General features: G+C 33.1%; 1 protein-coding gene across 10 annotated transcripts in view; it reads left to right on the top strand.

Moving 5' to 3' along the window:
* The first annotated feature begins 4,949 nt into the window (after positions 1 to 4,949).
* The window catches only part of LOC127717809 (dystonin-like), a 127,141-nt gene continuing 104,763 nt past the window's right edge, over positions 4,950 to 27,327 (top strand). For 4 of the 10 annotated variants that reach the window (XM_052223635.1, XM_052223639.1, XM_052223630.1 and 1 more), the window contains exons 1-3: positions 4,951 to 5,167; positions 20,264 to 20,332; positions 26,045 to 26,173. In XM_052223635.1, coding sequence (XP_052079595.1) covers positions 20,270 to 20,332; positions 26,045 to 26,173 — 192 coding nt within the window. In that variant the 5' untranslated portion in view covers positions 4,951 to 5,167; positions 20,264 to 20,269. Of the gene's footprint in view, positions 5,168 to 20,211; positions 20,333 to 26,044; positions 26,174 to 27,327 lie in introns of those variants that run through there. The other 6 variants (XM_052223638.1, XM_052223636.1, XM_052223633.1 and 3 more) reach the window with 3 other exon arrangements.

Here is a 27,327-nt window from a genome sequence, read left to right as displayed (position 1 = left end):
TTTTGGCTCTTTATATCTTACCATCCATCATATTGCTTCCAGCTTCAAACCGGACTAAAATGTTTCATTTATATATTTTTTTTCTATATATTGACAATTAGTATACAAGTTTACCTTGGACCTTGGACCTTTTGCAAAATTTGCATTTATGCATCATTCACATTCCTGAATGAAATTTATTTCGAAGTACAGCGACCGATAATAGAATGTCAGAAATTACCGTGATAAGCATATCAAGAACTATAATTTTCTGTCCGTGTATAGTTTGTTTCCATTAGGGTTATTTTTGGTCATCAAAAAGACTGCTTTTCCAGAAATCTTTAGGTCTTTCAGCTAATTCATTTCCTACATCGATCAGACGTTTTTTTAGTAAGTGTTTTGATTTTTCTATACATGATTGAATATAAAAATAAGAAGATGTGGCATGATTGCGAATGAGACAACTCTCGACCAGAGACCAATTGCCAAATGACATAGAAGTTAACAACTAAGCAAAGGGGAAGGAACACTCGAACATTTGAAAGTACACAGACACATTAGTTATTCCCCTTTGTACAGTCTCTCTGGAGGGTATAGATAAACAAGCGAGATTTGAGAAAAAATGTTAAACTGCTGTTTACGAAACGTGTGTGTGAATATGTCGATCATATTACCAAGGTTTTTTGATATTTAAATTTCACTAGGCCTCATCAAATTTCGGATTATGACTCCGTGAGTGAAACATATTTTAGGGAATTGGTCTTCACTATTTAGGGAGCTACCATTTGATTTTTAGGGGGAGGGGGCTAGGATGAAATTTGGAAAAAAAGGCAGGACAGGAGGTTTGAGTAAAAAAAAAGGCAGAATGAGCAACTTGGCAAAAAAAAAAGGCAGGATGACAATATATGTAAAAATAGTCAGGATAAACTAATAAAAGAAAAGGCAGGACCGAATAGAGTGGAAAATAAAAAGGCAGAACAGAGATTACAACAAAAATAAATGCAGGACAAACATTTTCAGTATAGTTAGATGATGACTTCAACATTTGTAAATATCACACATTTAGTGAATTATTTATTCCAACACTTATCCTTATCAAGTCAAATTATAAAATATGAACGACACAAATCCTATCCGAAACCGAGTGTGATCATAGGTGCTCCGAAAGGGTAAGCAATCGCAATTTAACTGTTGATCCCGTGATAATTCATGACACAGTTGTGCCTATATATCCAGTAAATTAAGTTCCTAAACATCAGATCAACTGGAAGATAGGTTCTCCTATTACATGTGCTGCTAGATGTGGAAAGTTCACAATTGGAAAATTCATTTCTCAGTATGTCTTCACTGTTGTACAAGTCAAGTTAAAAAGAGAACTTAATTGTATCAGAAGTATATCCTTAAATTAAAATAAATGGGACAGATGCAATGATATAACATAGTCATAAAACTTGGAATTATTTAGTCAAGAAACATCATAGATGTAAGTCTGAGTCAGGCGTATTTCTGGTATCCTTTATGTTAAGTTAAATGAGATATATGAATATCAAGGGAAGACAATGGAATATTTAGACTTTTTTAGTTTAGTTTAATCAAAAATGTAAATAAAAGCAGTAATTAGCATTTATTGTTAAGCTAACAGCTATCCTTGGCTATTATGTATGATTTGTTATCTGAATAAGACTTCAGTCGAAAGCGATAAAACAAAAAGCAAGACATGGGAACGTTTTATTTTTTAGGGTGTAGGAATTATATTAGCCTGACCACCAAATTTGCTGTATTTTTTTATGTGCATACACAAACTTACAGGAAGCATCATGTACTTTTCGAAAATATTTGTCATCAAAATTCTGTGTGAAGACGGGCGTATTTACTGGTACACATCCTATAATATATATCGGAAATAAGCCACACACAATGTCTTAAGCTCTTTGATCAATGATAGATAATTCTTAAATCCGCCGACGATTTGTACTGATTATTTGGCCGAAGTAAGAAACCTACATTTTGTGTTACATCTATATCAAAAAAGAAAAATCAAAGAGGTGTCTATGCAATTGTTTACACCTGTCCTAAGTCAGGAATCTGATGTTCAGTAGTTGTCGTTTGTTGATGTGGTTCATAAGTGTTTCTCGTTTCTCGTTTTTTATATAGATTAGACCGTTGGTTTTCCCGTGTGAATGGTTTTACACTAGTAATTTTGGGGCCCTTTATAGCTTACTGTGCGGTGTGAGCCAAGGCTCCGTGTTGAAGACCGTACTTTGACCTATAATGGTTTACTTTTATAAATTGTGACTTGGATGGAGAGTTGTCTCATTGGCACTCATACCACATCTTCTTATATCTATTTAGTCATAAGTTTTGTTCCTCACCATGTGTACATTCGAAATTAGTAATTTCAATTCTGAATTTCGATAAACAGGTCCATCATTTTGACGAAGAATTTCAAACCGGTAAGGATGAGCTTGTTTCTGGGAGTCCTTATTTCTTCTTTTTTCCTGCAGATATTTAATTTTTATGATGCACTTTTTTGTTCCTTACGTACTGCTTGTTTGTTTTAAATCAAAATTCTGCATGTTCAGACGATGAAGGTAAATTAAGGAATATTTATTTCAGTTCTCAAGAGATAGAAGTTTGGACATGTAAAGTGGTGAATTGGTAATATTGGTTTGTGTAGTCATCGCATATCCATGGCATCACAAGGTAGTATAATATAAGATAAGATCAATTGTATTTCCAAAAGAGGAACCATTATTATGGGCAAAATCAGTTTAATTATTAGCACGTTAAATATTTATAATATAGATAATACAAAAGAAAACAGCGCAAATATGGAATATAGTATAACCATAAAAACCATAATGTCGAGCATATGTAATTAATGTATTCGGTAAAGATATGCGTTATATATATGGTTTATTTATTTGGGAATTGTGAATTTTCTTTTTTCTACAACAGTTTCTATTGTACAAATTTTTATACTGCAACAAGTTGTGTTTATTTCCTAATTATAGTAACACAGCTTTATTTTGTGCACTGTCGATTTCATCATGGAACACTTTTCCCACAATCAGGGGTTCATTAAGGGATGAAAATAAGTTTGAAATTTGTGCAACAATTTAAATAACTATCAATGTTTTAAATCAAGTTGCAGTATAAAAACAATATTAGGTCAATGTCATAAAAATATAAACTTTTTTTGTATTCGGCACAAAACTGGGAAAGGGCTCAGTAAAACCTCGCCCTTCCCCAGTTTCTCAGCCTCATACAAAAAAGTTTATATTTTTCTGACATTGACCTAATATTGTATATATAATTATCTAATGTTGCGTGTCTTTATATTTATATATTATAATTTATTATATTTAGGAGAGGACTATCAAAGTTGTGATAACTTGTGTCTGATCCTTTTTGTTATATGTAATAAAAATAATATATGTTTAAATGAGAGAAAAAAAAATATATGCGTGCAGGTTAATCAGGTGACTGTGTGAGTTTAGTTGATAACAGCGATGATTCATGATAAGAGATAATGGTCACAGAAACGAGTTATCTCCCCTTTATTTATAAGCTATTTTTGAATTACCGCCTTCAAAATAAACAATGATAATGCATCTGTAAATAAATAGATATATGTAGATGTAGTAGATGTATAAAATGTAAACAATAGATTGTGAACACAGATTTATGTGTAGTTTTTCTATAATTCGTAATTAACTGATTTAGGAAAAGCTGTAAAATGCTAGAAAGGTAAGCCGGATTATTTTTATACAGATCATCCCTTTAAGCAACAATCAAATTAAATGTGTTTAGTATATCAAACTGTTTTGCGTTACATTGGGATGTATGTATCTATTAGGAAATGCTTATATTTTAGAGTACATTATTGTCGCAACTGCTAGTGACATGCGCCTGGTGCACTGAGGCATAGCGGAAATTAGGGAAGTGTAACTGAAAGGATGGAATAAGGTCAAGGAAATGAGAGAGCTGCAGGTCTAAAGTGAAAATTTGGGGTCCTCAATGCTCTTCCATTTCGTACTTTATTTGGCCTTTTTAACTTTGTTTATTCGAGCGTCATAGATGAGTCTTTTGTAGACGAAACGCTCGTCTGGCGTACAGAATGTTAAGCCTGGTATCTATGATGAGTTTTTTGAAATTCAAATGAATTAGTGCAGAAGGTGGAAAATGTAAAAAAGAGAAAGAAGAGAAAAAATGAATGACAAAAAGAAAAATAGAAAGATACCCATGTTCGTCAATTGTTACCTATAGCTGTTTTAATATTGATAGTTGGAAATATGTCTGTTAGTACAAAGTGAAAGAAGGAAGCCAAAGTAATAAACATACTAATGCAATCTCTAATTTCCCATGATAAAATTCCGACGTTGTCACTGATATTTATGTCATACTTAAAGTCGTCACTAAGCTTCACATAATCCAGAATACAATTTTAACCTGATCCATCTTTTCCAATTTCCGTTCAAATTCCTTTTTATTGCTTAATTTACTTTTTATCTTCCTTTATTCGAGAAAAGTTGCAAATACATTTGTAAAGTTATTACCTGCATTGCCATTTTTTTTTAATTAAAATTCTCAGAAATTAATCGTAAACGTATCGATGGTGAAAAAAAATTTCGTTTCTGATAGTACAAGCATAGAATTAATACTTCTATGGTACTAGCAAAAAGGTTGGCAAAACTTTTCAATGTTAAACTACGGTACCACCAAAACAGTACACGAGACAAAAAATTGTTTCAAAAAGTACCGAAACAAAAATGTGATCAGTTCTTCCATCGTCCTGAACATGCATGATATATTTTCCACTGGACGTTAAGCAACCAACATCAACAATTTACATTAAGTGATTCTATCTGCACCGGTACTCCCCCTAAAGCATGGTTCCGCTTGAGTTCACACAGTAGTCAACCTAATAGTTATGTTGCTGTACTATGCCTTGGAGTCAAACACCGTGTCGGAGATGTAAACGTCACATATAAAGATTATTAATATTTACCTCATACCTTTATCATCATGTATGTTAAACCGCTTTAAGCAACGGTTGGGATTTATTTTTATTTTACTTATCATTGAAATATTTCACTTTTCGAGTGTGAGTTCAAGTGGCTCTCCGAGAACTAATTCGATAGTCTTCTTAATGGATATATAAGCTACTTATACCTATCATTAACAGGTAAGAATGATTTTGTCTTTGATCTTACGATATAGGTAATATTGTTTACAGGTGTAAGGCAGGTGGAATATGTAATATTTTTCTGCATAATGACTGATATGTCTACACAATTACAAGTACTTACAGTCATATTTTGAATATGTAATTTTTTTGAACGAAAAAATTATTACATTTAAATTTACAGGTAAGCTCTTTTAAATTTTTCAATCAAAATTGTAATCAGGAAATTTAAAATTTCAATACAACCGTCTATTTGTTTTGATTTGAATAGTGTGCTTGTATAACCACTTCTCTAATACACTGGAAACTTTTATTTGTATTTAAAGGACCCTTTCATTATAATGTACTTTGGTTGGCCGTTTTATTTTAAAAGTTCCGGCGACATGAGAAGCCACCTGTTTCAATCAATTTTCAAAAAGTCAGTTTAACACAATAAAACAAGCGATTGAAACTTGCAATTGAAACTGTTTTATCGCAAATAATCTATGATTCCTTGCACAACGTTTTCTGTATACACATACCAAGTATAGTTCACCTTTCAATTGTAGGTGAACTTAGAAACCTAAGTACCCGTTCATCAAACAGAGGTTCAACCCTCGTTTTTCCTTGTATAATAGCAACGTTAATGTTAAAAATTCTTGCGACATTAATAAGGGTCTGATGTTCCTCGGTACTTTGCATAGCTCTATGTTTGTTGTGAATTTTGAATCGTACGTGGTGTCTTGTTTTATGGAATACGTTTTCATATTCGGTAAAAGGGTCCTTTAGATCTTATGCTGTGAATTCCAATATTCCGAATCAAATAATTCTAAGACTATTTATATGAACCAGTACTGGTGTAATGGTTTAGTGAGAAGTTAATGTACAAATTATCAGGACATTGTGTGCCACAAAGTGACATTGTAATTTAATGTTAAGTTTTCTTTGTCAGACATATTCCTTTACATGTATGTCTTACCCTCCTTCTAACCATCTAACAATACACCCCTGTATAGCTTTGTCATGTCCTCTAAGCTAGAGGCGACAAAATTGTCTTTTTATTGACAAAAAGTTGTATTGTTAAAGGTCTCTCACCTGGCCACCTGCAGATAGTTTGTCAGACCATATGTTTAACACACACACATAGATATATCTTCGATACTTTGTCAGAAATGATCAAATATTAATGACATAAAATGTATATTTTATTGATTTCCCTCAGTGAATTACTTTATTTACCTGTTAACTGTATTTTTGTTTGTACAAGTAACAGCATTACCCAAAAAATATGTTTCTTTCATCATACTTTAACGAGGACTTGTCTTCGGGACATACCGAATTATGTATATACAAATGTATATATTTTATTAATTGTGAATGAGACAACTATCCACAGGGTACCAAATAAAGTGGAAGTAAGCAACTGAAGGTTACTGTACGACATTCAACAATAAGCAAATCCATACCATATACTAAGCTAAAAGCCCACTTATGGCAAAATGTAAAACGATTTAAAAACACTTTCTAAATTTTATGCGTCCGAAGCACTATTCTGGATTTACCTTCATGAGGAACACTCAAAACCACGCATTTGAAAGCCCCGGATGTAAAATAACCTAAACATGTAAAGCCGAGCTACATAACCAATAGGGACATATTTATAAAAGATAGCCAAAACCATTTGAGGTAAACTTTTCCTGAGGGAGTTGGAACCTTAATTTCTTAATGATTTATAAATTTATAAATGGACAAAATTCAAAGACCTGCATGATTAAAGACAAAACGATGAACGAAACACAAATATAACAAACAGCAAACAACGATTACCACTGAACAAAGTTCCTGTAAAAATTAAGCCTTGTTGATATTTGATGATGTCTGATTTGACATGCCATCAGAAGTTCGTCTCCGACATTCCTTTCGATGAAAAGGGTACATATATCTCAACCGGATAAATATCTACAAAGAATTTGATTATTAGTTCATCAAGGAAGAGTTTTGTTGTCATTTATAATATACTACCCAGATAAACAAATACAAGACGGGAGAAATCTACATTAACAATACTTGCTATAATACAGTATAACACTGTGCATGCAACGGTGGCCTGAATCGGTTCTCGAAGCTGCACATGTAGGGTCTCTCTTATTTAGTAATGATTTTAGCCGAATAGTCAATGCATCTGTTGGTTCCAGTTATTGCAACAAATACATGAGGGTCTGGGTTGGGTTTAAATACAGAATAGATGATAAATAAGAGACGATGAGTGGTATACGTCAATGAGACAGAAACCCAACGACACGGAAAACAAATGACATTTAGAGGTCAATTTACGGGTTTCAACAATAGACGAGTGTCTATACAATTTGTCAACCAATTAATCGGTTGAGCCTTGAACTGCCATATACATCCACCCCATATGATACAGTTTGTAAGGAAATTTCCGTTCTACTTGTCCAATGCTGAAGACAGGGTAGGAAATGGAAACGACCTTCACCGCATAACAATGGCCAAACGATCGCTGTGACTTGACAAGTACAAAAGTGCAATGTTCTTCATGAATGCAAATTTATTGCAAACAGTTACGCAAATACAATGAGCTATAAGGGTCAAGTAGTCTTTACCGGTCAACATAAAACAACTTGACTGGTAACGCCTTCGTTTTTAGATTACAGGGAACACGAACATAAAACAAATTCCTTTCTCCACTCACACAATAGACTCTATGCTGTCACTAAAATTATGTGGTTGAGGCATGAAGCAAATATTTACAGTTGCTCCCGGCCTTCGTGTCAACTAGAAAATTTACAAAATGAAGGTTACATGAAGTTGTTGTGTACAATTCATAACACACAATGTATTGTAGATTTACTCTGCGATTCAGTATAGTTGTCGTTGGTTGCTATCTGCCCTTTTTTTTTTTTTTTTCGTTAATTTTTTTGTCATGCATCAGGTCGTTGCCTTTTTTATTAGAACTGTTTCACATTTTGTAATGTTGAGGTCTTTTATATCGGACTATACGGTATAGGTTTTGCGCATTTTTGATGGCCGTGCGGTGACCTATAGTTGCTTCACATCCACGTCATTTGGACTCTGTTGGATAGTTGCCTTAATTGCAATCATGTCCCATCTCTTTTTGTATATATTACATGCTAGTCTCATGATAATATTGTTACTTCGATTTCAAGCTTTGACTTTTCTTGTTGCAATCACTGAATATGAAGTTCACCATAGGTGCGCAGCGTCTATGAAACGGAGCTAAATATTATTAAATCATTGTTTCCTCCACTGATAATCACCGGTGTGGTAAAATATAGCAGCGTGTATGTACTAGTGTCTTCGCCATTTTATTGCGAGCTACTAGACGTATTGTATATTGGTTGCCATGATAATGATTGTTTGGTTCTTTGCACGTATTCAGATGAGAATCCAGGCGCGGATTCAGACGGGGGCGCCCCCTCCCCTTTAAGTAATGCAATTTACAGGTAAAATTACAGCCAAATTTCTTGTCGTCAATATATAGTCCTTTAACTCCTAATCCTCAGGAGCGCCTCTCACCTAAAGTCAAATTCAGGATCTGCGCCTGGGATTCGTTATCTGATTAGAAATCTATTTTAAATCGAAGTTTTATTTAAAGCTGATATTTAGTAAACAAACGACAAAAATAAACTTCAAAAATTAGCCTACAATATATATAGGTTGCAATTTCTACTTGCTATAATGTATCTTAATTTAACATTTAATTTTTTCAATTGCAAAGTCGGCAAATAGGAGACTCGCATAATCTTTGAATTACGCTCGAACGATTTTTTCCTTTTACATTGTGTTTATATCTTTTGAAATCTGTATCTTTATGTCCTTGTAATTATTATTCATTACAAGCCCTCTATAAGCTCGTTATCGAGTCATTCATAGTCAAGTAAACATTGATAATTTATCATAACTAATCATAATTAATCGTCTTTCATAATATGAAATGTATGCAGGAAATCTTTTAAAACAACTTTCGTCCTTATACGACCCAAAACGATTCGTTTCAAAGTTAATGTTACAAGAAAAAAATATGTGGAAAAGGAATGTAGCAATTTACAAATGGAGGTCATAGCGACTCAAATGATGCAGATTTTTTCAGTATTTTTCAATATGAGGTGTATTGATATGTCAACTTATCAGCTATATTGTAATTTTCGAAGCTCAAAATATTTTCAAAATGAATATACTGGCCTAGTAAGAACTGAAGAAAATAATCTTGCTCAAAATAGGCAAGAAATATGTTGCTGAAAGGGATGTTGTTACGTTTTGCACACTTTATCGTTGATTTTTTTTCTTCAAATTACATTATTGGTATATTGGCGAAATTAGGGATGCAACGGGTTCTTTTTCACGGCTATATGATTCAAACCTTCACAGAGCCACCTTTAATGATTTTCTACCCCAGGAATAGATTACCTTAGCTGTATTTGGCAAAAGGTTTCGGAATTTCGGTCCTCAGTGCTCTTCAACTTTGTGCTTTATTTGGCCTTTTTAATCGTTTATGCTATTTTTTATTCGAGCGTCACTGTTGAGTCATTGGCAGACGAAACGCGCGTATGGCGTAAAGTGTTTTTTTTGGCCTGGTATTTATTATGAGTTTATGAAAATCTGAGTCCCGTCACTGTGAATTTAGATATTTTAGTATGCCAAATACACGATTCATATAACAACCTTGTCAGGTATTTTGTTTACGGTTTGAATACATAATATGTATATCATTACGTCTGAACAATGAGAAGATATCTTTGTATCTCATTCTATTTAAATTTAACAAAATGTTTATTGATATTCTTCGTGTCTCTAGTCGGAACTATCATCTTTTGTGCCTTTGTCAATTGTATATTTTCAACTCTTTGTCAGTTTATGTAAACATTAGTATAGTTACAGTTTAGCTGCGTCGGATAGAAATCGACCTTATGTAAGTGGCGATTGTTACATATATACATGCATTACACAATTGTTGATTGGGAAATAAAGTTCTGACATTCAAGGTCAGTGTTGGTCTGAATTTTTAGTTTCTTACAAAATATCCAAATTTAGAAACGGTTCAAGCATTTGCATGCAAATTTCTACATCAAATATAGTGTACATGTATTTGAATTTATTTGCAAAAGGTCGATTTTTATCTGACGCAGGTCAGTTGTAAGTTAGGTTAAGATTACAGCATAAAGTAAAATAAAATTCGTAAACCTTTTTTCCACTTGAGTAACCATAAAAAAGCATGACTTGTTGCATGACTCCAAATAAAAAATTAGTACAAGGACATGCTGGTAACCATCAATGAGAAACTGTTAACCATGATTTTTTTCAATCTTTCAGTTCCAATTTTCATAGTTCTGTTTCCAATCTAAACTATCTGTCAGTATTTCATAAAAAAGTATTAACAAAAATCCCGAACTCCAAGGTAAATTCAAAAAGAGGAAAGTCCATACCAAACTGACAAAATCAAACGTTAGACTATATCAACCAACATAAATAATGGAATCCGTATCTACTTTCCCACTTTATTTATGCCATGTTAACATAACCTTAGTAAATGGTCGTTTCAGACAGTTTTCATACCTCCAAAGTACTTTAGCTACTTGGCTTTAATAATGTTTTTTTTTTCTCCTTTTACATTTCCATTACCTGTTTTATTACCCAGAACGTATCACCGTATAACCGTCAGTCTTTACTAACAATCCCTAACAAGGAAATAAATAACGTGCATGGGCAATTTATTGCTAACTTCAATCACATTTTTATTACCCCGTTTACTTGTAGCGTAAAATGTTTTTGATGAACTATAGGATAAAGAAAATTCCGAGAGTTATATCATCGCAATGCTTTATCATTTAATATTTCTATCCAACTAAATATAATTACACGTTAGGACTCGCGAGAGTCTATGAAACTGTCACACTAAACCCTCAATTTCCAGACTGTCATTCTAAGATATGTTGTGTTAGGTGAATCCGGCCTTTGAGTGCTGTTCATATATTCGGCGTGCTATTTTTGTTATTAACGGATTCATAACATCCAAGCAATCTAGCATTATCAAAACCTGACTTTCAACAGTCCTTATCTTGACCCTTAATTGTATTACATCTGTACACACCATATTACCGCAGTGAGATAACACATATCAAAAGTATAACAATGGCTAAATAAAGGAAGAGCAGAGAAAAATCTGCTTTACACGATAGCAAAACAATTGTCTTTAATGGCAACGAGGAACTTAAGTCAGATCCTATTTAATCTTTCGTAGTAAGTCCTTGAAATTGGATGTGCTATATTTTGATTTCAAATTTCAATTGAATATTTAACCGACTCTTTACCACACACTGAATCAAATACCAATATCACTATCTTACACTAGATTTTGTTTCATCTGTCCTTGTGGTAATATGAGCTACTGGTTCATGATGAACCATATGTTGACATTCCTAGTAGCATTGAAATGGATATATATATATTTGCGGAAATAGAATATAAACTAATAAACGTGACTATAACACAACAAGAAACTTTCATAGTTGTGTAATACATAATTATATAGGATTTATACAGACGTACGCGTGGCTTTTAAACTTTGTTTTTTGTAGATCTAATATGAAAAATGTATTCTGGAAGATAGCATCTCCATGTAAGAGAACTCCCATTAGGGCCGCTAAGGACGTTAAATCTGAAGTCGTTTGAATAAAATAACAAACACATAAAACAATTTATACAGATAACAAATAAATATATTATGAGATAAATTCTGAAGTCTTTTCAAAAGGCTTACGATGTTTAGAGGTAGAATCTTAACTAGAACTATACGATTAAGTGGCTCAGTGTTGTCCGTCACTCACGAAAACAATAGACTAAGAGTACGGAAGCCAATTTGTAACCCCTCCCCCCTCCACCCCCACCCCCAAAGTAAGTGTATCCAAATTTGACTGCAGTGTATAAGCCTTTTTTCCAGCAATTTAGTCAATAAGCAAGCTCTATCCATAGTTAGCATTTGTTTTGGGTCCAGTGGTCTATAGTCTTATGGTCAAATATATATTTGATTTCATTTCCAGAACTATTCTTACTACTGTAAAAGTGATTTCTGTCAGACTTTTACGGCATTATTTATTTTGATATGTCCCTGTAATTGTTAAATAATGAATGACTTTTATGATGTAAATACAAACCAGACGAGATAGTCATCGCGAGAATTGGCCTGCAGCGAATAACAAATGTCATTATTTTTCTAGTGTCGTAACGGTGACATAATTGTTGTACTTCAAGCGACATGAATTAATAATTATATCACGTTTTACGGTCTGAGGACATACTAAACATTCTGTATGTATATTTTTTTCTTTTTTGTGTGTTGGTTTTTTTTTTGTTGTTGTAAAATTGGTTTTATTTCCTTTGAAATGACAACTAAAATATTCAGCGCATGATTATTTAATCGAGTATTCAGGGAATACCATATATTTTGTTTAAATGTATTGTTATAGATAAGGCCGTTAGTTTCGTGTCGAGACCTTTTATAGCGGTATGGGTTTTCCTCATTGTTGAAGGCCGTACAATGACCATGATGACCTGAAATTGCTTATATCCACGTCATTTGAACTCCGGTGGATTATTGTCTCATTGTCAATCATACCACATCTCTTTATTTTTAAACAAACAAAAGAGGCACGTGAAAAAACAAACAAATATGCATCTCATCACTGTAGCATTTAAAAATTATTCAAAACTACTGCTTGGAGTACTAGTACTTGCAGATTGTAGTATTTACTAGTATATCAAAACAAACACCTTGTACTACTAACATGATAAACTTTTTGTGCATTTATTTTGAATGTTGTGCATTGTTAACTGCATGACTAAGGCCTACTGAATAATGCTTGAATATGGATTAAAATCCAGTTAATTTTTCTGTCGCGGCGACTTTCAAGTTCATCCAAGTTGAGTAAAGAGAGCGAACTCACGGTTTCAGTCAAGCATATATACCGAGTGACCGGATGAACCTTACTTATAGTCGACTACATTCAACTCCCCCACATTCGTTGTGTGTCTGTCCCAAGCTGTAGTCTAGTGCATGGATGTTGTCGGTTGCCGTCTATCATTAATGTTTTTGATTAATGTTATGAGCTAAATCTTAAATCAGACTGGCCGTAAATTTTTCTTTTGATGTGTTTCAAATTTTGTGACCCCCAGTGCCTTGTATTTCTTCCTATACAATATTAGTTTTGCGTGTGGTTGAAGGTGACTGTAATTGTTTACATCCTTGTCAATTGATTTTCGGCAAAAATTTGTTTCCTTAGCAAACATACTTCATCTCATTTAAATTTATATAATCATGATTCAGCAAAACCGAATAGCTGCACGAATTAACCCTGCTCATAGAACAACACGGCTGTATGAACCTGGAGCACATGAGATCATCCCCGTTTTTTTTGTGGGGTTCGTGTTGCCCAGTCTTTGTTTTCTATGTTGTGTGTTGTAGACTGTCTTTTCGTCGTTTTAAGTTGTTTCTAATGCCATGGCGTTGGTAGTTTATGAGTTAATGTCGACTTATGGAGAGTTGTCCCATTAGCAATCATACCACATTTTCTTATTTTTATAATTATTAGTTTAAATATCCCTTAGTTATCTATCCCCGCCTCCCTTTATAGAACCACGGCTGCTTATAGAGTCAAACGACTGTTTGAATGCAGCGTAGACACCACAGTGGTAGCAACACAGCTCATAATTCGTGCCATTATACATACCAATATGTCTGCAAAAGTAAACCCGGCTTAAAGAACCATATGGCTGCATGCACATATATATATATAGCTTGTAGAAATTTGTGGTTGCATGATTACAGAATTATGTAGCTGAAGATTCCAGATTTTAGATCTAATACATTATTCCGGTCATTACAGAACCATATGACGACACAAAAACAAAGGGCATACATATTTCCTAACCTGAATAATTTAGTCGTTATAATCCGTTGCTCCACGATGGCTCAGTAACTAACCTCGCGCGAGAAGGGAGGGGCCTGAATTATTCGGGTTAGGTGACACATAATATGTATTTACATTTCAAAGTATACACAATCATTGTTAACCTTAAACCCCTTCCATGTCAAGACTTTGATGGAATTTTGAGAATTGAATACTTTTTGAGGGTTCTTGACATTGATAATATTTTTGTTTCTAGTAATAATATTTGTTCAGATTAATATTTAAATTAGGTTGGTATCTTTGATAAACGATAAATAATTGTAAAATAAATATGAATTTAGATTAACTATAGCATTACAATGTTGGAATCTAATAAGTCTGTTTGCTTTCAAACGCTTTGGCGGCAAAATTCTTCTTGTCATGTTGATAGAATCACTCTGCTGTCAAAGATTTGTTGTACTATAACAGAACCACTACTCCTGACTTCTTATATTTCCAATACACACGAGTGGTGAAGCCCAGAAATGCTTGCTTCTTAGTTGGCATCAGAAGAGGCCAAAATATAAAATACTTGTGTTTAGGGTATCCGCTCATCTACCCTATGTTTTCTGGGTAATATTTATAACACAACGTTGTGATTGGTTAGTAATGTTCTCAACAAAGGAAATCCAACCAATGCTGTAACTTTATTTTCATTTTGATGCATGGATTAATGACATTATTCATAATCCTTTAAATTCTGAAAATGCGAATTAAACACTAACCCGAATAATTCAGTCCCTCCCCGTGATCGACTCTCCCACTCACTCGCTAATGTAGCCATCGTAGAGCAGTGGAATATAACGACTGAATTATCCGGGTTAATTAAACACAAGACACTATAAAAATGGACTTCACAAAAGAAGTTGGGTTAAGATGAAAATGTAACTTAAATCAATATTCGTGTTCAATAAATGTATTGTTCCTTTCCAAGTTTATGTGTAAACGTGGCATATTTGCAATGCGAGAACTCTTACAATGATCCATTGTTTCGATTTTTGAGAAACAAATGTTGGCTATACACCAAGAACAGTGTGTTTTATTTTATTTTATCATACTAGGCTTTGTTTCTTTTAATGTGAAAAAAAATCTAACAGGAAAGTGTTTAAAATCAATCAAGAAACTCATTTTTTACTCGTATACATTTCATAGTACTTACAAAGATGACGTTATATTTCGTTTACGTTTACCTGAACCTTCTAATCGTCTTATGTTACTTGTTCTTGTTGTCTCTGATTTGTTAATCTATAAGTGCAGTCTAGATATAAGCGAGTTAACAAGGCGAGACAGTTTTTCCTAGTCAAAACTTGTAAAATAAATCTTATAAGCTCATCATTAAGGGCCTGGATGGGGTTTACAGAATAGAGAAAAATGAGCTAAAAATAGATTCCATAGGGTAATGAAAATAAAGAATAGAAAAAAGGCAAACACAATAAGAATACAGAAATGAAGACGCCATTCCCTAAATGCTTCTTTACATTGACTCATAGTTTGGACGTTTTAAAGCTTAGTTTTGAGAAGTTACTTCCGTCTTCCGCTTTTTTTTTTGTCTAAGAATATAGAATTCAGCTCAACAAATCAATGCAAAAATATTTATTCGTATTATAAGCCAAAGACGACTGTGAGCATTTTAGCAAACACCCGTTTAACTGGTTCTTTAAATCAATATTTATATTTGTGCTGACATTGGTAACTCTTTTTATCCCGTCGAACGTTTAAATTTAGATGTTAAAGCAAATATTTACATTGTCGATGTGTTTGACCAAGTTTTGAAAATCCCTGAGCATACACACGGAATGAAAGGAAATCGGATACATTTCATAGTTCTATATCGCTTAAAGATTTTTTCTGTTCTAATTCGATAAACTAGCTGTCTGAAAGGGAAGCTGAAGAACCATTTTTGACAATTATGTTACATACAGGACTTATCTCAAGAAGTATTGGTCCATTGAGCGAGTATACATCATTAAACATGGATGAATGAGTTTTTAAGAAAGCATTTTCGCGGACTTTTTCTATATGACTTATGCATTTTTTGTGTCGTTGGGTTGATGTCTCTTTGACGTATAACTCACATCTCCTTTCATTGAAATTTAAGAATCATTGTCACTTTTAAATAATCTTTAGTGAATAAAGAGGAGCATTCCATCCAATGTATCAAGCTTTCCATTCCAGTGTAGCATAAACTCTCTCCAAAAACATTGAATCAGGGCTAATTATAGGTGATGAAAGTCGTAAATGTTTAATTTTAGTTTCTTGTGTATAATTTGGAGTTTAGTATGACGTCCATTATCACTGAACAAGTACACATATTTGTTTAGGGGCCAGCTGAAGGACGCCTCCGGGTGCGGGAGTTTCTCGCTGCATTGAAGACCCATTGGTGGCCTTCGGCTGTTGTCTGCTCTATGGTCGGGTTGTTGTCTCTTTGACACATTCCCCATTTCCATTCTCAATTTTATTACTAAATAAAAGCCTTATCCTCAGATCTCATCGTTTCACTCGTTAATTCGTTTGTAGTCTTTTTTTATAGAAAAGTATGGAAATCCCAAAACGGTTGAGTAAAGAAATCGAACAAAAACCAACCTATTAACTAAGTAATGCTGTATACATTAATAATAGGTGTCCTGGTCGATTGCTGTTATTAATTCTTGGTTAAAAATAACGTGCCTCCACATTAGTTTTTTTAAAATACAATTAACGAACGTATTTTAAAATCAGTGAAACCCAAGAGTTGACTCGGGTTTAGAAATTCCGGCAAAGAAAAACTTGCTTCTAAAGGAAAGAATGCATCGGTTTTGCTGTGTGGTGTGTAAATACGCATAGCCACAACCACGTTCGGTCAAAATGGGCTCTAAATCCGATAATATTTTAAATCTCAAGATTGACCGTTTGATGGGTTTTAAATATTTCGTTAAAGAATTTAAGCGAACTAAGGATAATTTCAATAATCCTTTTGCCAAGGTGAGAAAAGAAATTAATATCGCCATCGCTTAATGTGAACTCTGACATTATAATTCAAAGGAAGTGTTAATAATATACATTAACATAATTTAAATGGTCAATAAACAAATTAAATTAAAGATTATTTACTTTTAAAATGCCTTTTATATAGATTTAATTTAGTCAAAGAATATAAACTATTGAAGTATGATACATTAGTTCTTCGATACTGTAAATAGATATTTTTTCTTGTGTGGCATCTCAAAATAACAAACTGTACCAGAACTGCTGGTACGCGAAAATGTTAGTAAGTTGCTCACCGAGTTTGATGGTATAATCCGGGTGATTTAAGAAGGGTGTTTTTTTGGATTTGAACCTCAAAGATGAACTCTCTTCTTTTCGTTGAACTATGTTTTATTAGAATCACATAGAAATCGACGAAAGTTAGCCTAGAACTTCTCATTTTGGGTGTTCTACTAGTGGATTCCACCAGAAGGGAGGGGTTCACAGAGCCTCAATCTTTGTTACATAAAAGTTTAAATACCATTGAACAAACAAACACATGCAGTTTATTCTGGTCTACAGTTGTCTTAGGAAAAACGAGGGATGGTAACTATATACATGTCTCATTGCATGCAGATGTTAAAACGTCCTTGTTAAAATTCAATAGATCTAGTTTTGAACGTCTGATCAATGTCTCTCTACCTTCCTTGTCTTACTTTTTAACAGCTAAGTATGTTACATCATCAGTAGTAGGACTGCTTAAGATACATAAAATGCCGCAAAAAGTACGTGTTGTAAACTCCTAGTATAAACTACCGTCAAGTTTATGTGTTGTAGAATCACTATAAAATGCAAATATAATTTCCATCAAATTGATCTTTCCACCCACTATTACACCTTTGTGGTGTTTAGTCATAGCTCGTTTGATTTACACACCGATATTTTAAATCGGATTGTTATGAAATTTGGTCTGTAGTTATACTTTTAACGCCCATTGTTATTCTTTGCTCCTAATGCTATTTGGAATTTTCATTTAAATGAATGAAAATATTTAGTATGTTTTTGCGCTTTTTTTTTTGTCATAGTTTTAATATTTATCATGTTAAATTTGGAGGGAAACACAAATAATAAAAAAAAAAAACTACTTTTAAAGCTAAGGATGCGATGTTTTGAATATTTACAGAAGGTTCTGAATTTTTTATCAAAAGAATAAAAAAATATATTGGACGTTTATTTTTACTGAAATATTCACGGAATTTTAACGGATTATTTGTGTAAAGTTTTATTCTTATTAAGATCTTAACAAATAATATCACAGGCTGATCAATGTATGAAATGAAATCTAGAAGTTAATCATTTCATCCAGAAAATCAAACTGTCATGTTAAAGGGTCACTTTTCACATAAAGAAACTAATTATTAAGCAATATTTCATAATCAATTGTCATTAACAGCCAACTACCCAGAACACGCTACATGGATAGATGTGGTGTCAAATTTAAATAACACTTTGGCTGTACTCTTACTATGATCATAAATTATAAAGCGGAAACTAAAATCGACCTTATACCAATATTTAAGAGCTGTATTACATGTGTAAAATTAGTATTCCCAAACAGGAAATCCAGACATTTGTGGTAGTTCAAGGTGAGTCTTTAATGTCGGATGGTATTTTTTTAACAACAGATTAAAAGCTTTGTTCTCTTGCAAATCTCCAAAGGAAAGTTTAACACCACGACCCTTAAAAGCTTAAAAAAAATTACAGATCGATAAATTCTTCCCCTTGTCTCTCAATTATTTAGATTACATTTTGCTTTAATTCGTCTTGGTAACAGGGTGTTTTCCTTTGCCAGGTGTGAGGCTAAGCGTATTTAATGTGCAGGTATATTTATGGCTTAGATAACGTCGCCTACGCTCGACATGAATGCTTAGTTGTACTAGAGACTGTTTCGCTAACTAGTTGAATCGCACTCTCAGAGACTCGCTATACATAACTAATCTTACAATTCAATTTAAATTTTCTTTCAAAAAAAGTCATATTATTTAGATGAAATGATAGTTTTAATTTAAACCAGTTATTCAGTAAAATACTTTGCACTGACCGTGTTCACAAAAGAAAATGAAATTTATGTTAATTTGTGAAAGTTCAAAAGTTTACAGATGGCCTATAGTGTAAGTAAATATACTGAAATATGAATTTTAGATTTCTTAATCTACATACATAAATTGTTTACATATCATATAACTTATCTTTAATTTTGTAATTTTACACGTTGTATTTTTTAATTGAAAATATATGATATTGGGCGCATGTATAGTTTCCCGCTAAAATGAAATCTGTCAACAAATCGACAATATTTAAATTTATCAAAATAATATCAGTGGGAAATTATCATAAAATAATAAAATTTCATAAGAGATTTTGTGGGTGTGTCTCAAGATATTTTCCTATACATGTTTGTTTGTTCTTGTTTATGATATTGCATTATATAGACTAGTTTCGCAACCTTTCTGGAAGACCCTCCAGTTCTAGGTTGCTGAGGTTACTCTTGGACATCTATATTTTAGTTATCCTCTTCCAGGGTTACTGCAAAAACACAAGAGAAAATAAATGAGTTGCGCTTAAGTTAGTGGAATACCCTGAAAATTTCGGGCATATGTGTCTTTTTTGGTTCTATTGTGTTGTTGATTTGCTGTCCCCAAACACCTGGGGTTAATACCGTGAATGTATCTATTGGTCCCAGACAACACCCAGGGCGACGGAAAATGGTGTAAATTTAAGAAACCAAATAATACATGTAATATCAGGTCGTCAGTCATGATTTCTCTGTTTAAAAAAAATATCACCGGCAACTAGAAATGAATTGCCAAATTTATTATTGGATTTTTTAAAATATTTTTAGAGAACATGGAGAGAACATTATTTGAAGAAGAAGAAATATCAACATGTTTATACTAAGTATTAGAACATTTTAAAAAATACCATGAAATGAAATCGTCATCTTCTCAATTTTCGTATGACACAATATCTCAGAATTAGAAACTTTGAATTCCAGAAATGAGGAGATCTAATTCTTTTTTCCACCTGTCACAGGTAAATATTGATACGGAAGCAGATTAGTCATATATCTGCGCATGCTCTTAATTAATGACACATTCAGGATGACTGGACTATACTTTCAATTTTTCAGGTGAAAATGGGGTCTAGGAAAGACCAAGGTGGAACAGACCAATGTTTGGACCTCATACGAGGGGCCCAGGTATGTATATTGTAAATGTATAGCCCTATTTGCTCTGTTTACAACTTTTTCCAATCCAGGTGTCGAAGTTCCAATCATATCACGAAATTTAAATACCGGTAACTATAAATAGAACAATATCTAATTCAGGTAGGAGTTCCCTTTGATGTGTCCAATTACAGGTGTGAAGTAAACATACCGAAAAATTCGACAGATCATCTGCACAAATTGCAGCTATATTTATGTCTGGTTGACTTCCCAATGAATTAAATCGACATAGGAGTGATTGACTTTGTTTACAACCTGCGGTGAATAAAAATATTACCTTTTTACACGTACCTGACAATTTGAGGGTTTCCCATTTTATAATTAAAGTGACCACAGTAAACCTGTATAGGATAGATATACCATATTTCGATGCAGATTTTATGAAATTTTTAAAACTATTAAATCTGTGACAGATGATTAACTTAACGTGAATTCATATCCATTCCAACTGCCGATGTGTTAGGCTTTGATCCTGTCCATAATATGATAGTATTATATTAGGATCTAGTTTTTCTTTTTTCCAATCATATTGTGCTTAATATTGTTGTAAATGATGCCCTTTATGGGTTCTTGATTAGATTAATAAAATTCTTATCCAGAACTTGTTATATATTAATTATAAATCATATTCGAACATAACAATAGAATTTGAAATGAAAGTACGTTACTCTCGGAGATTTTTTTTTTCCTTTTTTGAATATAGGCTCTTTTGTAAGCTAATACAATAACTGTCTGTATTCATAAAAATGATATTCATTTCAACACGTATGGTTGTTATATAATCGTTGATTAATACCAACAGAGACATGTCTCTGATTCCAAGTATAAACTTTTGACATACATGGATTGAGATACATATGTATCTTCTGGTATTGATACAGTTTATGACACTTAAATTTGAATTCCCTGGGGTACTTTGTAAATGTAAATAAACAAGCAATGCAGAAAAAACTCTTATTACATTGAGAGAAAAAAACAGGAAACCTATCCCTGTAGCCCTAGCCCGATATTTTCTTCGTCCATATAAGCCATTAACCAAAACAACTTTTCTTGCAATGAGCATGATTATAGTTAATCATTTTTTTAATATATTTTTTTCTTTTCGTTTCTTGGGACATCGAACGATTTCAAAATCATTTATGACCAACAAAAGTCATGATTCAGACAGAATCAATACTAGATTTTTGTTTTGTTGTCACTGAAATTGAATAGTTTTCCAATAAAATGGTATCGTGTTACAAATTGTCAGTTTACTTGCTGTAGTGAGTTTTCTAAACTGGTCCGGTCCGGTACTGTTCTAAATTTAAACACTTTGTACTTGGGGAAGAAACACCGTTCGAACTAGTCCAAATAATTATGACGTCTTGAAAGGCTATTATATTTTTTTTTCTTTGACGCCTTACATCGTCGATGTAAGGCGTCAAAGAAAAAAAATATAAAAGCCTTTCAAGACGTCATAATTATTTGGACTACGTTCGAACAACAAGTCATTCTGAGCTGAGACTACTATAACACAAAGACCTAACTGGGAAACTCACACCTAAGTAAGGTACCTCTCCCCTATGACTTCATGGTCCCAATAATGAATACAATTGCAACTCCAGAATCCCTTTCTCAGAAAACTTGAGCAGTCTCATGGTCAAAATTTAGTGTTCATAGACATAGAACTTATTTGAATTGTTATGATTTAACCTTGAAGATGAACACTTTAGACCCTTCGTTTATTCTAGGTAACAACTCATATATATTTGGGTCCCCAACCCTTACCTGTACCCTCATGTACACTAGCCTTTAGCCATGTTAGCCCTGAAACTATAAACCCTAACTTTGAACTGAACCCTAACCCCAAAGTAATGGGTCCCCTACAGTAAACAAAGGCACACTTTGACCCTTCAGTCATGTACCACAATTACATTGTTAATAAATGAACCTCAGAAGCTTAAATGATATTTTGAGTAAAATTCATGATATTCTTTATTACAAATATTTTATCCACACAAACTCCATGAACTCATTAACAATAAATGGTTAAGAACTATTGCATAGGAAGTAAGTTAACTCGTACCATTGTAAACTCGTACCACGTAAACTCGTACCAAAAAAGTTAACTCGTACCATCGTAGACTCGTACCACTGGGAAGTTGTACCAATCAGAACTCGTACCACTGCAAACTCGTACCATTAAAAATATATTCAAAAATACGAATGTTTTATGATTTTTTGTTTGGTAAACTAAATAAAAAAAGTTGAATTACTTGAATTTTTTACTAGATTTTAATGAAAACTTAGACAAAAATACGAATGTTTTATGATTATTTTTTTTAAGCTTTATACAAAAAATTAAAATATCTTTGAATTTTATACCAGATTTTAATGAATGTAATTTCTTAATTACCATGCTAATAAATATATTAAATTCCTTTGATTGTGTGATTATTGGTTAATTATTAACTAATCAACTTGTTTAATCATATTAGCATGGTCATATTCTGCTTAAATGTGCTGAATATTGTATAAAAAATAAATTTCATACTTTCTAACTGTTGGTCATAAACAATTTTAAACCTTTAAAAAACAATAAATAAATTCTCATTAAATAAAATTCCTTTTAGAAACAATAGAAAAATACCCAAATCTATTCAATGTTACTGATTTGGAATGATTAAAAATTAAATCAAATAGTCAGTAAAAGTTTAAAAAAGAGTCTATTCAAGGGAGACAACAAAGCCAATCTGCCACGGTTTTCTCTATCCAATTAGACAAGGAAAATTAGTTACAAACTGGTCATTGTAATTTCAAATTATATACATTTTACAGACTTAAGAGGTATTGAGTGAAATTAAAGTATAAATTCATCATTAAACACCATTTGAATGCATTTAAAGAAGTTGGTACGAGTTTACAATGGTATGAATTTACCGTGGTACGAGTTAGCAGTGGTTCGAGTTTGCATTGGTACGAGTTTTTTTTTAGTGGTACGAGTTGACATTGGTACGAGTTTACAATGGTACGAGATAACTATAATTCATTGCATATATATGTAATACTATTAACAGACATGCTAGAATTAAGAGTTACATTCTTATATATCATATTATTAAACTATGAAAGAGGAAGACAATTTAATTATTTATGCTGAGCTGTCTGTGTACATCATTGAAAAAGAAGTCTAGTGCTAATTATTCCATTATTATAAACTGGAATGCTCTGAGCCAAAATTTGAGGGCAACTAAAGAGGGATGCAAACATGAAGATGAAAAGTAATTTGAAGAAAAATGGTGCAAAGAAGAGTTTACATACATTGACCTTAACCTTCAAAATTACAATCAGGGAGACATTGTACACAAATGTTAGTTAACCTTTCAAAAAAACTTAATATGAAAATTGATCGAATGAGATTTGGTCCAAGAAGACAAGTTTTAACTGTCATGTGTAACAGTTGGTTCAAATAAAATGATAAAATTGATTTACCATTAAAATGTGAGAATAATGAACTATATAATACACATTCCTATAGGATAGTAACACTGAGAAATGTTCTTCATACAATGATAACTTGTTCAGGTTGATGGATGTTTTCAAGGTTTAAATGGGACAACAAACTCTAGACACTAAAAGATATAAATATTGAATCAGGACACATTTTATTTGCATATTTACCATTACCAGCTAAATTTTTCAATGCAAAATGCTTGTTTCAGCAGTGTTGAATTGTTGCCAGAATTTATGGTTCTTTAAATTGTTTATGTTATTTTTGAGAGGGGCCTCAGTGGCCGAGTGGTCGAAGTAGTTCAACTACTGAGTACTGTATCACTAGCCTGGCAACACTGAGGTTGTGAGTTTGAACCCACATGTGGGTGTTGTGCTTGCAGACTCCAATCTTAATTGATAAGGATTGTCTGCAGTATGTTTGAATGCAATTTAATGTGTAACTGTTTATACATGTATGTTACCTGTGGTTGTTTCTTTCCCTTCTGTGATTGTTCTGGCACATTTAGAAAAAATTAGAAAAATAAATTTGAGATAATAGAGAAGCAATTGATGGAATTAATACAAGAACATGTATGCAGATACAGGATTCAAACTGCAAGATAGATATGCTTAATATAAACCAAGTTTCTTAGCAGACAGTAAAACATGTAAAACATTTATCCAGAGTCGATTCTTAAAACAGTGAATAATTTACATGTATATAACTTTTGTAATGGTTTAGCGCACAGTAAAACAAAGCACATATCATTGAGAATCAATAAGTTCAATAGTTGTAAGAGATATAAATACATTAATTAACTTCTATGTCATTTGGTCTCTGGTGGAGAGTTGTCTCATTGGCAACCATACCACATCTTCTTACTTCTATGTTATTTGGTCTCTGGTGGGGAGTTGTCTCATTGGCAATCATACCACATCTTCTTACTTCTATGTTATTTGGTCTCTGGTGGAGAGTTGTCTCATTGGCAATCATACCACATCTTCTTAGACTGGTGGAGAGTTATCTCATTGGCAATTATACCACATCTTCTTAGACTGGTGGAGAGTTATCTCATTGGCAATCATACCACATCTTCTTAGACTGGTGGAGAGTTGTCTCATTGGCAATCATACCACATCTTGTTAGACTGGTGAAGAGTTGTCTCATTTGCAATCACACCACATCTTCTAAGACTGGTGGAGAGTTGTCTCATTGGCAATCGTACCACATCTTCTTAGACTGGTGGAGAGTTGTCTCATTGGCAATCATACCACATCTTCTTACTTTTATTATGTTATTTGTTGGCCAGTACATTATACAGGAAATAACAGACATTTACACCAAATTTTAAGTCTTCAAAAATGGCATGCCATATTGCAAAAGTGATTGTTGTATGGCTTCATTAGTTAAAAACTTGCAAAATATCTTTCTTTCACCCAGCTGGCTCTTGTCTAACAAATTGTCAATTTTATTTAACTAATAAAAAGTTGCAGAATATCAAATACAGATGAATATAGAAATAAGGAGATGTGGTATGATTGCCAATGAGACAACTGTAATCCACCAAAGTTCAAATGAAGTGGATGTTAGCAATTTGTCTATTTGGCATTGCACATGTACTTTATCCTTTTTAACAGCAGTCATATTAAAAATGCAGAACCTTGTTACAAAAATGGAAATTAAAAATAAAAATAAATATTACTCACATTAAAGCCAATGCCAAAGGATGCTTTTTTCATTTTTAAATCTCATAGAATTGTTTTTCCTGGCAAATCATGCAAATGGGAAAGTGAAAAAAGCAAAAGATAACCCTAAAAATAAAACCCTGTTTCCTATTCTCTTCCAATTAGGTTTAGTTGGAATCAAATGGTGTATTTTTATTATTAATTCTTATCGTTCCTAGTTGTATAAAAATTAAAGCCAGAAAAAGAGAAAGGATACCAAAGGGACATTCAAACTCGAAGTCGAAAATAAACTGACAACGCCATGGCCAAAAAAGAAAAAGACAAACAGACAAAAAACAGTACACAAAACAACGTAGAAAACCAAAGACTGAGCAACACGAACCCTGTTAAAAACTTGGGGTGATCTCAGGTGCTCTGGAAAGGTAAGCAGAAGGGCAACCAGAAATCGTATGTGAAGCACAAAAATAGTCATACATAAAGTTACAGAAAAATACTTTTATGACACTTATATTGTTTTGTTTTTTTCAGAAAAAAATCTTAGAAGTGCCCTTTGCATCAAATTACCTAGCAGTACAACAAAAGTTGGATGAAACAAGAGAATGCACGTCACAAGTTAAGGCTTTAAAACGGAAAGTGAATGAGGTCAAACATTTAAAGGTATGTCTCCAAGGTTATTAGTACAACATTTTGTTCAATATAAAAAAAAAGGTTTATTTTATGAACATGCAATATCATGGCTAAGGTGCCATGAACAAAATTTTTCATTTATAGGGTTTGACTATTTATTCCTTTATAACTCCTGCTTCACTTTCTTGGGTTTCATTTTACACTTATTTCGGTTTGTATTATTCTTGGGCTCCTACTCCCCTGCCCACACTCTACACAAAATGTTTCCAAATTTTGAAGTGTCCCCAGATCACTTGATATCACAGCAGTATAAAAGGGTATTGTTACGCTCTAACGATGTTTTTTTATTACATTAGATAATAATTTATGGTTGATTTATTACACTTATGTAATTTTGAATTGAAAATATTAGGTAACAACCTTTTAGAGGAAGACACGCTATTACACTAAAAATGAAATGTTATCATTTTTTTCCTCTTATACAAATGCATACTCTGAGATTTAATCAGAAACGCTCTCTGTTGAAATACAAGACTTTAAAACTTTATTGGAATATATAAAATTGAGAATGGAAATGGGGAATGTGTCAAAGAGACAACAACCCGACCATAGAACAGACAACAGCAGAAGGTCACCAACAGGTCTTCAATGCAGCGAGAAATTCCCGCACCCGGAGGCGTCCTTCAGCTGGCCCCTAAACAAATATATATACTAGTTCAGTGATAATGAACGCCATACTAAACTCCAAAACCACTTTCTCTTTCAGTGTTCCCGTCTGCCCTAAATAGAAGGGCGGCCCGCCCTTGGTGCCCTTACCCCCGCCCTTTTGCCCTCCAAAGTAAAAGAATGCACCCCTCTGCCTTTTCAAAAAAATAAAATTTCCAAATTTCATGCCTACCGGCGTTTCCGGTAAAATTGTTACCTGATACACCTTATCGCTATTTGTCCGCCATTACTGGACATCACACAAGTTCCCGTAAAATTTTGACGTCATAATAGAAAATGTCTGACGCCACAATGGAAAAGTGATTGTTGTATGACGTCAAAAGTTCGAGCGGGACAGATTCTCGGGTCAAGCGGGAATAGCGATAAGGTGTATTGTGTAACACTAATTAACTGACAATGGGATTAAGTTAAATACCTAATGCTTTGGCAGTTTTACCACCTTTGTTAATGATTGTTTA

This window comes from Mytilus californianus, unplaced genomic scaffold, assembly GCF_021869535.1.
Source record: "Mytilus californianus isolate M0D057914Y unplaced genomic scaffold, xbMytCali1.0.p SCAF_10, whole genome shotgun sequence".
In the NCBI taxonomy this organism is placed as follows: Eukaryota; Metazoa; Mollusca; class Bivalvia; order Mytilida; family Mytilidae; genus Mytilus; species Mytilus californianus.
The sequence above is the reverse complement of the archived record's forward strand: the minus strand, read 5'-3'. Positions and strand labels throughout refer to the sequence as shown.